Source organism: Manacus candei, unplaced genomic scaffold (assembly GCF_025592945.1).
Source record: "Manacus candei isolate 608988 ecotype Guabito, Panama unplaced genomic scaffold, ASM2559294v1 h1tg000014l, whole genome shotgun sequence".
NCBI classification, from domain to species: Eukaryota; Metazoa; Chordata; class Aves; order Passeriformes; family Pipridae; genus Manacus; species Manacus candei.
This window is the reverse complement of record NW_026138062.1, coordinates 53,640,675-53,653,736: the sequence shown is the minus strand read 5'-3', so window position 1 is coordinate 53,653,736 and position 13,062 is coordinate 53,640,675. Positions and strand designations below refer to the sequence as shown.

Sequence of the window (13,062 nt, the reverse complement as noted above, 5' to 3'; positions counted from 1 at the left end):
AAGGCATCCAAGCCTGTCACAGGCAAATGTAGCATGTGCAGGAAACTGAATTCTTGATTATGGAAAAGAATAAATAAGACTCTTTCATCTCTTGATGATACACTTAGTGTATCATCAACAGAAACAGGCCAAACCTCCTTAGCTTCATCCATCTTCTCACCTGATCTGCTTTTCTTACCAGCACGAAAAAGTATTTTTTCATATTAGAGGTTCCAGCTTGTATAACAGCTGGAACAGAGCATAACAGAGCACTTCCGAGGGAAAGAGGTGCCCTCCTCTTTCTACTGAGGAGGGTGGGGATGGAAACACATCAGATACTGGGAAAGCATGGCTCTGAGCCCAGCAGTAGCATGAGTTTTTAGGGTAGTGCTTCATACCAGGTTGTGCTTCTTCCCTTGATATACTTGGTCTGTTTTTTCAGACCTTGCAAGACAAAAGCAGGCTGTCAGCTGGCTGACACATCTTGAGGCAATGGCAGCCAAACATTAAGGACCCAAAGGAAAATTCTGCAATTTGTTGGCAGCCAAGGTTGAGAAATCCTCCTGAGGAGCAAGAAGGCAGCACAGTAGGTGAAAGTGGAAGGGCCCCTCTGAGGACATGAAAGGTTGCAGCACAAGATCTCTGCTTGCTGCAGTTCTCAAATGTCTCAGGTCTAGCCTGTCTGCATGCCCAACTGTACCCACATATGGTTGTTACTAGGTCCAAAAGAAGTGAATGTGCTAAGGCTAAGATACTTTTATGCTTTCTGATTTGTCTCCTTCCCAGTAAGTTCCCTGCCCTTGTTTCATGCAGGGAAATTACAATAGGCACTGTCAAACCAGTGCCCTGACATCTTGAAGCACTGGAATAATTCAGGTCTCCAGAAAGAAAAAAGGCTACATTGTGCACACTGGAGCAAAAAAATTGGCACAAAATAGTCTTATGTCCTGAGAATGCCTGACCCAGTTCTGATCTGCAACAAAAACCACCACCTCTCAGAACACTGAGAAAGACTGGGTCTCAGGACCACGAGGTCCCTGTACCTCTACAGCAGCCCCAGCCAGGAGCTACAGCATGCTTACAAGGTGGAAGAGGCCAAATGTACAATGACTTCGTAGGTAGCCATCATGATGGCTGTGTTTGGGATCTGGCGGATCAAGTGAGCCAGGAGCCCTCGGTATAAAGCTGAAGGTCCCTCTTCATGGACCACAAGCTGCAGAGTCTGTATAAAAGAACGGTATCGTGACCCTTCTTCTCGCAACCGTGTCCGAATGACCTCTGGAGAGACAGGAAGGGAAGCAATATATTAGCAGATGGATCCTACAGACACAGCATCTCCCACCAAGGGTAACAGAATCAAGGAGAGGGGACCACTAAACACTCACCGTGTGGATATGCAATGCATGTAGCACATGTTTTGGAGACAGCAGCAGCGCCCATTAGTCCAAAGAAATCATAGTTGTTTGGTGAATGTGTGAGTGGTGGGGAATGGGAATGATGGCTGTTTCTCAGCTCCTGTTTCAGCGCTTCATAGATGACGAAGTGTATGATGGTCTCTGACACTCCAGCGTAGGAGGCGGTGACACCACGGTAAAATCCACGAAGGCCTTCAGTGCGGTACACGTGCATGGCACATTGGAGAGCATTGCTGGCCATCTCCCCCTTTGCCCTGTCAAGAGGAGAGAGGGTTAGAACGTCACACTGCTCCACTGACCCAAAATCCTGTTGTGAACACAACCATAAGGCTCTTCCCCAGTCTATGACTTACCACGTTCTCATGGCAAGTCACAGACTGTTCCCTACCCAACCCCACCCCCAAACTAGTCATGATGTGATACAGAGTGGCTCTGCATTGCTGGCCTGCCTTACCTGGCTTCCAGCTGCATCCTGGTTTTCACTAACCAAATAGGGTTGGTGAGTGTGGCTGAGCTCATGCCTAGAGAACAGAAGAGGATGACAGGCATGAGCACCAGGATCATGTTGACAGTTTGTGAAGAGGTGCTGATCTATCAGCTCTCTGAACTCTGCTTGGCAAGCTGCAGGCATTTGCAATTTGAGAATGACCTTGAGAAGAGATATTTAGGGCAGGCTATTTGATTCTCTTTCTCCCCTCTTCCAGCCATTGTCTGGTGGTAATTAGCCTCCAACAAAACCCTACTACAGGCCCTAGTGTTACAAAGAGGCAGGAAGCAGCAGGCTAATTTTGCAAGAGTGGAGGATTTTGTTAGAGATCTGGGATATATCAAGAGATATATCTGTGAGTGGTCTAAATCACACACTGCCTTCTCCCTCTCACAGCTGAATGAAGCTCTGATAGCAGCCGAAGAGGTAAAGAGTTTGAAGAGGTGAGCCTAAGAAGAATGAAGAGCGAGAAAACACTTTGGTTACCTGAACTCACTTCTCCAGGTGTGGAGGGAGAAAACTTCAGAGAGAGAGCAGGACTGATGGGAGCAGCAATAGAGAAGGAATGAAACCTGTTGACACTTAGAGATCAAAGGACCCCTCAGCTCTGATTTGAGACAGAGAAGGCTCACCTGCAAAGGCTGCTGCTAGCATATGTACCTTCTTGGACTCAGGTACAAGGATAGCATTGAGCCTCTCCTTAATACCAGCATAGGCAGCAAAATATATAGCCCTGGTTGGAAAGAAATACAGAAGAGGTTACAGCTCCTGTATGAAGAGCAGAGACACTGCTGTGGGTCTGACTCCAACTTTTCTTAGTCCCAGCACAGGTTTATCAGGTTTGTTTTGTGACATCAGATAACATTTAATCCAGGCCCACAGCAATCATCTTATGTTAATACTATGATCTGAAGCTCCAGAAAATGTCTGTGTGAAGGGGTCCTATGGCACATAAGCACAAGACTCAGACTGCTTTCAGAATGTGGAGCAATAGCTATCACAGAGGTCCCTTATAACCGTATAACCTGAGCCATTGTCATGGAGCAGTACTCACCGGGAAGGAGCAACCCCAGCAAGGTTTGGACCCAGACCTCGGAATAGGGATCGCAGGCCTTCCTTCTCAAGGATGGCCCTACAGAAGGAAATAAATAGAAAAATCAGCAGAATAACTAAGCTAGGGGCTCTCCTATTTCTCCTCCTTCTTTGTTCTTCAGAATTTTTTGTAGCATCCTCTCCTCACCTCCCATGTTATCCTTTTTTTGCCCTGCTCTCATTTTCTCTCCAACCACTTCTCCCTCCTTCAGTCATAGAATCATACAACGGTTTGGGTTGGAAGAGACCTTAAAGGTCATCTAGTTCCAACCCCCCTACCACGGGCAGGGATACCTTTCAGCAGTCATTTCTTCGTACTCTTGCTGACACCATCTTTCTGGGTCTGATCAAACCACTAGCTCAGAAATTCCTCACAGTCTCCAAAGCTGCCTTGCGGATAGCTTTGTTCAAATTTGTTCAAAGCACAGATCAATGGTGAGAAGCAGATGTACCTGTGCTCTCATGAAATCTTCTGTCACACTTGCAGTATCCAGAGCCTCAGCTCAAACGCTATTTCCATTTCTTTCTCTCTCTCCCCCCCTCAACCCCTTCAACTGGTGGCCAACTCTCACCTCCCTGGTGCTAACATGCACATGGCTCTATCCTACTCACCTCAGCAACTTGAGCACTCCAGGAGATGGTGGGGTGGGATTAATCATCCTCACACTCATCCCTGGCAGCTGTACCTCTGAGAGGCACAGAGGCCGCAGTGCCAGCTGGGATGACTGTAAACGTGTCTTCACCACTTCCAGGGGACAGGTCAGGATGGCTCCAGCTGTGCCACCACATCTAGGGCATAACAGCACACTTAAGAATGACTTCTGTGCCATAATAGGGCAATAATTCCGACCCTGCTTGTCCACAACTACTCCCCTCTAGAAGAAGAGGTAGGCTAGGTATCCCAGCCTGCGTCACACATGACCTCCTGCTCTGACACTGATTAACGTAATAACAGCTGAGCTTGGGACATCATCTGGCAGCCTCACTCTGAAACCTTACTCAGTATTTGACACAAACAGTCCCAAGTCCATAGGGACTCAGCAGTCCCCCAGAGAAAATACTTCTGCTGCCCAACCTCACAGCAATGCTTTCTGCTGAGATCACCAGGCACCATGCCTCAACCTCTCCACAGCCGCACAGGCTCAGAGAAGGGCAGCACAAAACTCCCCCACCCCTCAGCCTACCCATGTCTTCAACCCATAACCCATTCACATTCCCAAATTTGCAAGGCCCTGCAAGCAAGATCTGTTTTTTCTACCAATAGTCAGGCTCACCCCAAGCCTGACTTGCTTAATGACCAAGGACCCTGATCTTCAGCAGACAGAAGTTATTTTTGGAACTCGTGAGCCATCATCATCAATCAGTCTAGTCACACTGCAGGAATGCTGGAAGGACACATATTCCTTTTTTCCTTTTCTACCACCCAGGGACTAGTTAGAACCATTGGTTCTCGGCTTCTGCCCCTTCAGATCCTTAGACTCCGTTCTAGAAGAACTCTGTTCTTCTAGGGGATGCTCAGTACCTGAAAGACCACTTTGAGATGAATTTGCATGTAACAGCCATGCAAGAGGCTTTGACAAATGGATAATTGTTCACGTGTGCTACAGCCAAAGCTGCTTTGTTTCACAAGAGATGGAGGCTTAAAAAAGAAAAAGCTTACTGTACTCCAAAGAAAGAAAAGCTAACCAAAGAACTATAAGATATCAGGGAAGAGTCAGGTATATCAACAGAATTACATGTGACCATACAGGACAGCAAATGGCTACAGTTCTGAAGAATTATTTTGAAAAAGTCTATAGAGCTCAACACACATATATATTGTTCTCCCAAGCTTTGCTCCTAGGGCTTCATTTATTATTGCCTACAGGTTAGGGAGGGGAAACAAAAGAAAGAGACCTGGATGCCTATTGCAATGATGTCCAAGAGTTGAAGATCTCACAACTAGAATATTATGCAGATAATGATGTCAGCAACTAGTATGCTATTCCATAACACTCATGCTGCTTTGTCAAGCCCTTGGCAGATCTACGCAGCAGTGATGAATTGCAGAGCAGCCAATCAGCAGCAATTTCCCTTAGGGGATATGATGAGCGGTGGGAGTCTGGGAACATGACCCAAGAATTTAACTCCAGCTCAGAAGACAACACAAAGCAGAGCAGTAAACATTCTGGTTTAGATTCTCTGGATGAACAAGCTGATCAAGCACAGACTCCAAGACACAGCCTACACAGCAATTCAAGAGTTGCATGAGGCAAGGTCTCCTTTTACAAAGGTCATGTTGATCCTTCCCATATAGACCATACTCACTCAGGGGCCCAACGGTCCTGTTATTTACCATAGTTTCCACTGATTTGTCTGATACAGGCTCCAGATTTACATGCCTGTTGTTTTCCTGATCAGAAGGGTAGTTTCCAGTTCAGAAGACTGAGCACACTGGTGACAGATTAAGATGTCTAAAAGGTCTGAATAGACCAGTTTCAACTTTTTATCTAAAAGCTGAGCAAACACTACAACAGGACAACATTTAGAAAAGCAATTGCTTGGTATACTAAAAATTCTTCTCTCTAACAGTCCATAAGAAGGCACAACTGTATGTAATGTTCTTCTAATATCTCATTTCTTCAAAAAGTCCCTACCTGTGATGGTCAGGATACGAGTTTGAACCCACGCTTCCAGTATGTATAAAAGCTTCTTGAGTTCAAGTTCCTCAAGCTACTGATACATATAGTTAGTCAATAGAGCAGAACTATAAAAGCAATAAGAGTTAAAAAAATTGTTACTCCTTAGCATGGTGGCAATTTAATCAGCAGTAAGAGAGTTCAAGGTGAATGGGGACCTCTGAGCCGCTATGGCTCAATGGTGAGACTAAAGAGGAGCAAAGAACACTCAAAGCCAAGGAAATGAGATGTACTAAAACTAGAACAAATCTCAACTATGTTGTCTTACCATGAACTACACGATGATACAGCTGCTCCCAGTGTATGAAAGGCATAGGTCTGCAAAATTCTTCTGTTTCAGGAGAAATGGAAAATTATGTGTCATTACTCTAGAAGCAGAAAAAAAAGCAATTCCTGCAAAATATGATGAAGAGCAGCAGTCGACAAACAGTACAACGTGTACTCTCAGAGAAAAGCAGCGTCAAAAAGAGCTAATTGAAGAAGGCAGGTAATTTTACCTTAGAAAATAGTACTTGCCTTAGATATTGCTTTCACATTTTAAAAAGAAAACTGGAAAGTCTCAGGTGACAGAAAAAGAAGATTATTTGAAAAATACAAAAACCACCGTCAACATTTTTTCAGTGATCTGAAAAGTGTCTAAGCGCATGCACAGAGGTGACAAGGTTTACTCGTAATTCTAAGTTTAGCTCTCTCTTAGGCTAGTCAAAAACTGAGATGGCTTGAAGATCTTAATTTAAAAATAACAATGCTAGGTCACACAACTCTATAATTAAACCAGGCTTCTGCCTAGGACACGGGCAAATAAAGGTCACCTAGAGAAGAGTAGGAGAAATACTCATCTCCAGAATACCTTCCCAGTTTCCTGCAATTTTCAGTTCAGGGATTTCCCCAGCCAGAAATGTTGCCTTGCTTTTAATAGTCTTCAACACATTCTTTTTCATTCATCTTTTTAAAATGCTTTCTGGACACATAAAAAGCCTTTAGGCCCTACTATCCTGTGGCCAGGAGTTCCGCAGTTTAGCCACACGCTGTGTTAAGAACGATGTTCTTTCATTAGTTTTGAACAAACCTCTCACAAGTTTTGTTTGATGGTCCCCAGTTCTTGCACTAGAAGATAAAGTGAACAACTGTTCCTCATGAATGAGATCCTGTTTCATTAAGCAAAACAATAATATTAACTATATATGGCAGCAATAAGCTGAACTTCTCATTAATGTCTTACTTTATTATCCCTTGAGTTTTAATTAATTGTAATTCAAGGATTATTGCTTAATGGAAGCAATATGGAAGAGGACAGGATACAGACTGACAAAGTTCCACTAGTGACATTCTTGTCACTACCCAAGTGACATTCTTGTCACTACCCAAACTCTCATAGTTTTTCAGTAATCAAGGTGGAAAATGAGGATGAGGAAAGGCTTAAGAAGAAAGCTAAGAAATAAGAATACATTGAGAAAGGCTAAGATGCAGTAACTATATAGTTCAAAGGATAATTTAATGAAAGAGAATAACATATACAAAATAACACTGGGAACAGAGAGGGCAAGTACATATAAACAAAGATTGCCATAGTATAACAACTGCATTAGCTGCAGAAAACCGAAAATTTGCTAATTAAGAGCAATTAAGTAATCGCGCGTTATTGCACGTGCTGTATCACAGGTTTCACTGTCACATGGACTCCAGCGGGCTGGTGGGATTTGGAAAGGCATTAGGTGGCTGCCCAAGCGAGGGACTTCTGCAGTTACTCAGCAAAGTCCAGAGGACCACAATTATCTTCTGCTTTAGGGCATCAAAAACTTGAAGCTCACTGTTTTGAGACTTTAAAAGGAGAAAGGGCGAAACGCCACTTGAGAAGGGACTTGCTCAAGGGCACACTTCGAATTCAGGGAGGCACTGCTGGGATCCAACCACCTAACTCACCAGAATCAGCCCCACTATTTAAAGCCAGAAAAGACACACAGGAATGCCAGCCATGCGATGCTAGAGAGCTGGCTACTCTCCCAAAGACATGGATGCTCCACCCTTTGCTCCGCTGGAGAGGCCTCGTGGCGCCTGTCATCCCCCCCGTTCAGCTCCTCGCTTCCCTTGTCCCCCATCCCCGGCAAGCTCAGGCTGGATGAAACGTCCCACAGGGAGGCTCCCCTTCTTCCCAAACTGCAGAGCCAGACATTCCCCCCGGCGCTGCGCGGCTGCTCCAGGGCAATGAAGCCCACACGCGAATCCGGCACGGCCAGGACGGCGCGGGCGAGGATCGCGGGGCAGGGGCAGCGCGGGGGCTCCTCTCCCGCGGCTCCTCCCCGGAGCAAAGTCCAAGGCCGGCCGGCCGCGCGTCCCGGGGCCACTCACCCTCCGGCGACCAGATGCAGCAGCGTGCTCTGCTGCTCCATGGCTCCGCTCCCTCTGCCCGCCCGCCACCGCCCCGGGCCCCCGCCGGGCCCGCCCGCAGCCCCGCATTGGCTCCGGGCCGGACGCGGGAGGAGCCCGCGGGAGGGGCGGCCGGGGCGCTGGGTGGGGAGCCGGGTTTCCCTCTTTGCAGGTTTCAGGGTGCTAGTTCACACAGCTCGCAAAGCTCCTTTTGCCCGGCCCCTCAGGCTCTTCCATGAAAAAAAAAAAAAAGAGAACATCCCCACGCACACCACCACCACCCAAGCCCACACAACCAAACAAACTCGTATTTGTTTTGCAATTAGGGGAGCCAAGGCAGAGTGCCAAACTAATTTTTTTTTTTTTTGACTACAGGGAAGTGACGGGTCCAGGAGCAGAGTCAAGTCGTTCCTGACTCCCATTGTCGCTCACGGGACCCATAGATGCTTCCTTGGATGTTTGGGTTCATATGAAAACAGGCCAGTGCTCTCCAGACAAAAACCCCACCCAAATTAGACCCATGATTTTGAAGTCTGAAGGGTCAGTGTGTCAAAGACGGGAAATAGTCAGGGCCAAAAGATCCTCTGTTGTTTTTGCAAATGCACAGTTTCAGAGCGTGTCAGAATTCATCATCTTCCTTACAAAAAGCAGAACGTACATCAACATCATGCTGTTGCCAAAAAGGCACACATCATATCAGTTTATGTGTTTAGAAGGATAGCCTGTAGGTCAGATGAAACAAGCTGTCAGATCAACTCTGTACTGCTGTGACTTCACCCACAGCACCAAGTGGCACAGGATGAGTGTCCAGTTTGGACACATGCTGCTACAACACGGGCAAACATGCCGAAGTGAACCTGCAGAGGGGAATAACTACTTTGTCCATCTAAGCAGAAGGATTGCAAAAAAATGCAGTGTTTAGTCTAGAGAACAAAGAATTGAGGGAGACATGGCAATTGACTCCAATTAAATACAAAGATACATCCAAAAGGAAATGAGTACCTTATCTGTGGTGGAGAAGAGCAGAACTATCAGCTCATCAATAGTGCCTGTCACTACATGAGCAATGAGGGGAAGATCAGTAAAAAGACTGGCTTTCTGGTCAGCGAAATCAGAAACTGGTCAAAGATACCAAGAAGTTGGAAGTATTTTTTACTTGTCTTCACTGTATGGTGGCTAGGTGAATATCTTAAATAGCACCAGCTGCAGATGGGGGAAAAGTCATTCTAGATTTCTAAACACTTACGCAAAGTCAATGTTTTCAGACCAGTTAGGCTTGATGAACTTCATTTTGTGATGGTTAGAGAACTGGCTCAAGCAACATCAGGCTCACTGGCAGTTATCTTTGAGATATCTAGATAATGGAGAGATTCAGAAGATAGAAAAGGCCAAATATATTGGCTACTAAATAACAACAACAATAACAATAATAATAATAATATCTGATTAATTATTGTCCAGCCAGCATCACTTTACTGCCTCCCCCTGTGATACTGGAACAAATAAACATTAAGTAGACCACTCACATTTTATATTTGCCAGAAAAAGAAATCAAGTCAAACCAATCTTTCATGGTGGACTAACAGGCCTTTTGGATAAGGAAGTAACAATATATGTTAAATATTCTGACTTCAGCAGGGATTTTTATTCCATTTCATCTGACAGTATAACACATTAGGAAACATGGGAAACTGATCTACTGAAACTAGCGTTAGGAGAGTCTGATGCTGATTAGAAAATTCTAAGATTAGATTTTGATGCTATGCTATCTATCTGGAGAAAAATATCAAGAAGCAGTCCCACAGAGATCTTTTTTCAGTGTGCTATTAAGTTTTTTCAGTTATTTATACAGTGGACTAGAAAGTGCGCCTATTAAATTTGCAGACAACACTAACCTGAGAGGGGTTGCAATGTATTGGGTAGAGAAAATTCTTATTCAAAATATCTTGATCAATAGGAGGAATAGCCTGAAAGACTAGAACACCATTTAATAAAAGCATGTGCAAAGTTCTGTACTTGGAAAGGAATAATGAATTTCACAAAGTTAGGAAGGGGAATAACTAGGCAGAGACCTGCATTTTGTCACTGGTCCCCATCAGGTCCAGGAAATTCAGCATAGTATTGAGTACTCAGACTGACTGAAGGATGAAGAGCCTGGAATAGCCTTTTCAGGAGCTGTACAATTTGCTTCTCTCACATCTCCGAGAATTATTGAGGCTCCCTAATATTTCACTTCTTACTACCAAATTATTTACACTTCACATGCAAGGGTCCATTGATTTTGCTTCTTTTCCTGATGACTGTAGATCCAGACCTTTTGTTTTCTGTCTCTGAACAGAAACAGTTGTGGCTTCAGCAGGACACTTATGCACCATGAGTTATAGCTGTGGTTGTCGTGGATGCTTTGCCACCATTGCCACTTCTGGCCCTTTCAGTATCATCACATTCTTTTGAGACTATAAGGGATATATGGGGCCATCCAACTTTTCCTTTTTTCTCCTTTACTCTGGGTCCAAGACCTAGAAAGTCTTGCTCTGCAAGGTTTCTTTCTGTACCTTCAGGTGGAGGGGCATCCGTGCCTCACTCTTAAGCAATGGAAAACTATGACTGAGTCATAGAAGATGTTTTCTGAAGGGCTCCTACACTGCAGGCTGTCTTCAGCCTGGTGCAAATGATACCACAACATTTTCACTAGACCAAAAGATTGCTCATTGTTGGAACTGGTTCATCAATGAGCGCTGCTTTACAAGACTCTTGGTGAGCCTGAAGGCCATCAAGAAACAGGAAAAGCTGTCTTCCCAGGAGAAGAGAAAGAGGGGAAGAGAAGATACATTTTTCTTTAGTATTTCTTGTCCCTGCAGGCAGCAGCGATGACCCTGGGTGTATTCTCTATGGGGCTGTTCTTGCTCCTCAGCCGTGCTGCTCACAGAAGGGAGGCTGTGGGGACTTTTTTTACAGGGCAGTCTTTCCAAGTCCCTATCCTGAACCAGTAAGCCAGGCTGGACTGGTATCATAGGCTGGTGTCATAGGCACACCCCAAGACTTTGTTACAAATGTTTATAAATTAGAACTGCTTCACTGACTTCTTCACTGCTCAGTCTGTGATGACTTTGTTTTTTCTGTCCATGCCTTGCCTCAATGCTTATACTCCTGCTCTCCATGTCTTTGTGTGGTCTATTGGTTTTACCTAGGAGCAGCATTGCTCACCTGTTCTTCTAGAAAGTAATTCAGGATTCTGCCCCAAAGCCTCCTTCATCTTTCTCTCTTCAAGTGCTCTTGTTAACCCTTGATCACACTGAGTGTATGTAGGATTGCCATTTGGTAATAGGGGGCGAGCCTTGCTTTGTCCTTCTGGGGGTTCATTCTGGAAGGATTGGGTTAGTGCACTCACAGTCCTAGGATGACTACAACTTACAGGAAGGGCAGACAATAGGGCAGACATCTGGAAGAGTGGAATGTATCGTGCCTGTGTTACATCGCGTGTGCAACTTGGTCTCCATGTGTAAGAGTTGTTATGTAAATGGCTTTTCAAGCATCACCACCTTAATGCAGCTACCTGTCAGATGTAGGGCACTTCCACATCCATGCCTGAATGGGTGTCTGATGTGGTCTTTCAAAATGAATCTTCCAGTAATCCCTGCTTGCTGGGCTTGGCCTTGTGCTGCAGAACAGTCTCAGTGTGCAAACAGGATTCCCTTTAGGTGGTGCTAAGACAGTGTGCTGCACATAGGAGATACCTCCCCAAACCTGTTTGGTGTGGATGTTGTATTTTCAGCCCCAGCTCTTATAACTTTAAAGATTTGCTCCTGTTGAGCCATACTGCTTGCTAGCACAGAACTGGCTGTAGATGTCACATGTGTTTCAAAGCTGTAAGCAGAGCAGTCAAGAAGACCTACTGCCAAAGAACTGTGTCTAAACCAGCACCAGATGTCAGTTTGGACAGATGAACTGCACCTGGCAAATCTGGACAGGACCATGCAGGGGAACATATTCCTTTGAAAAGGAGAAGATGGGATTTGACTCTGTAAACAATTTATTTCTAGTACCCTATTGTCACGGGAGGCAGTACACATCATGCAAACCCCTCCTTGTGCTTTTCCCATTCTTTTAGAGGCTATACACAAATGACCTCTGATTTTCCAAGTGGTTTGACGCTCCTGTGGAATCACGCATGTAGAAGGATCAAGGCTGTAAAGGAGTTGACGTTTCTATGGCTTATCTGAAACCATCACATACTTTTCAGTCAAATGCAGCCACTTTTGACCTGTGGCTACCAGTTGCAACATTTTATTGATCCCAGAGCAAACTATAAAATATTAGTCCATCAGCTGGATGAGCGTGTTCTAATACAGTATACGTTCATTTACGGATATATGCAAATATATACAGGTATGTACCATATCCATCTCGTTGAAAATATATATATGAATATATATATATGTACATATATTTACAAATACAGAAGATGCATATGGTGCATAGCATGTATATAGCTTGTATATACATATACATCCATATCTCAGATAATCATGCCATATACATACCTCCCATATATATACACATACATATCTCATATATACATACCACATACATCTTGTATATAGAGATACATATATATCTCAGATATACATACCATATACATCTCGTTGTATTCGCGGACATATGTATGTATACATGAATATATGTGTATATAACTATACATATAAATATATGTGTGCATTTATATATATATTCAACGAGATGTGCAGGGTGCATGCCATGTACATATACACACTGCTTCGCTCCAGCGGCGGCCAGCAGACAGGGGCACATCCCTCGGGAACCGGCCCGGGAGCTGCGGGGCGGGGCGGGTCCAGCGGCCGGGGGTGTGGTGCCCGGTGGTGAGCGGTGACAGGGGCGGTGACGCGGGCGGTGGCAGGGGCGGTGACAGGGGCGGTGACGCGGGCGGTGACAGGGGCGGTGACGCGGGCGGTGACAGGGGCGGTGACGGGGGCGGTGACGCGGGCGGTGACAGGGGCGGTGACGCGGGCGGTGACAGGGGCGG

The 13,062-nt window shown here is 45.2% G+C and overlaps 1 protein-coding gene across 2 annotated transcripts; it reads right to left on the bottom strand.

Moving 5' to 3' along the window:
* Positions 1-726: 726 nt before the first annotated feature.
* Positions 727-8,140, bottom strand: LOC127468060 (solute carrier family 25 member 36-like). 2 transcript variants are annotated; one of them, XM_051780845.1, is made up of 8 exons: positions 8,001-8,030; positions 5,920-5,982; positions 3,586-3,762; positions 2,936-3,013; positions 2,514-2,614; positions 1,849-1,915; positions 1,365-1,648; positions 727-1,257 (listed from the first exon to the last, which is right to left on the bottom strand). In XM_051780845.1, the coding sequence occupies exons 3-8, from the start codon at positions 3,642-3,644 to the stop codon at positions 1,058-1,060; spliced, it is 789 nt and encodes a 262-aa protein (XP_051636805.1). In that variant the 5' UTR covers positions 3,645-3,762; positions 5,920-5,982; positions 8,001-8,030; the 3' UTR covers positions 727-1,057. The 2 variants fall into 2 exon arrangements, with proteins under 2 accessions (XP_051636805.1, XP_051636804.1); XM_051780844.1 differs by lacking the exon at positions 5,920-5,982 and having other exon boundaries at positions 8,001-8,140.
* Between the last annotated feature and the right edge of the window lie 4,922 nt (positions 8,141-13,062).

Bases quoted from the DNA above. Each gene is read 5' to 3' on its own strand.
- LOC127468060 (XM_051780844.1), bottom strand. From the start codon at position 8,041: ATGGAGCAGCAGAGCACGCTGCTGCATCTGGTCGCCGGAGG. The intron at 1,916-2,513 runs GTGAGCCTTCTC...TCTGTTCTCTAG, and splicing joins GCTAGCAGCAGCCTTTGCAG to GCATGAGCTCAGCCACACTC. The intron at 1,649-1,848 runs GTAAGGCAGGCC...TCCTCTTGACAG, and splicing joins AGGATGCAGCTGGAAGCCAG to GGCAAAGGGGGAGATGGCCA.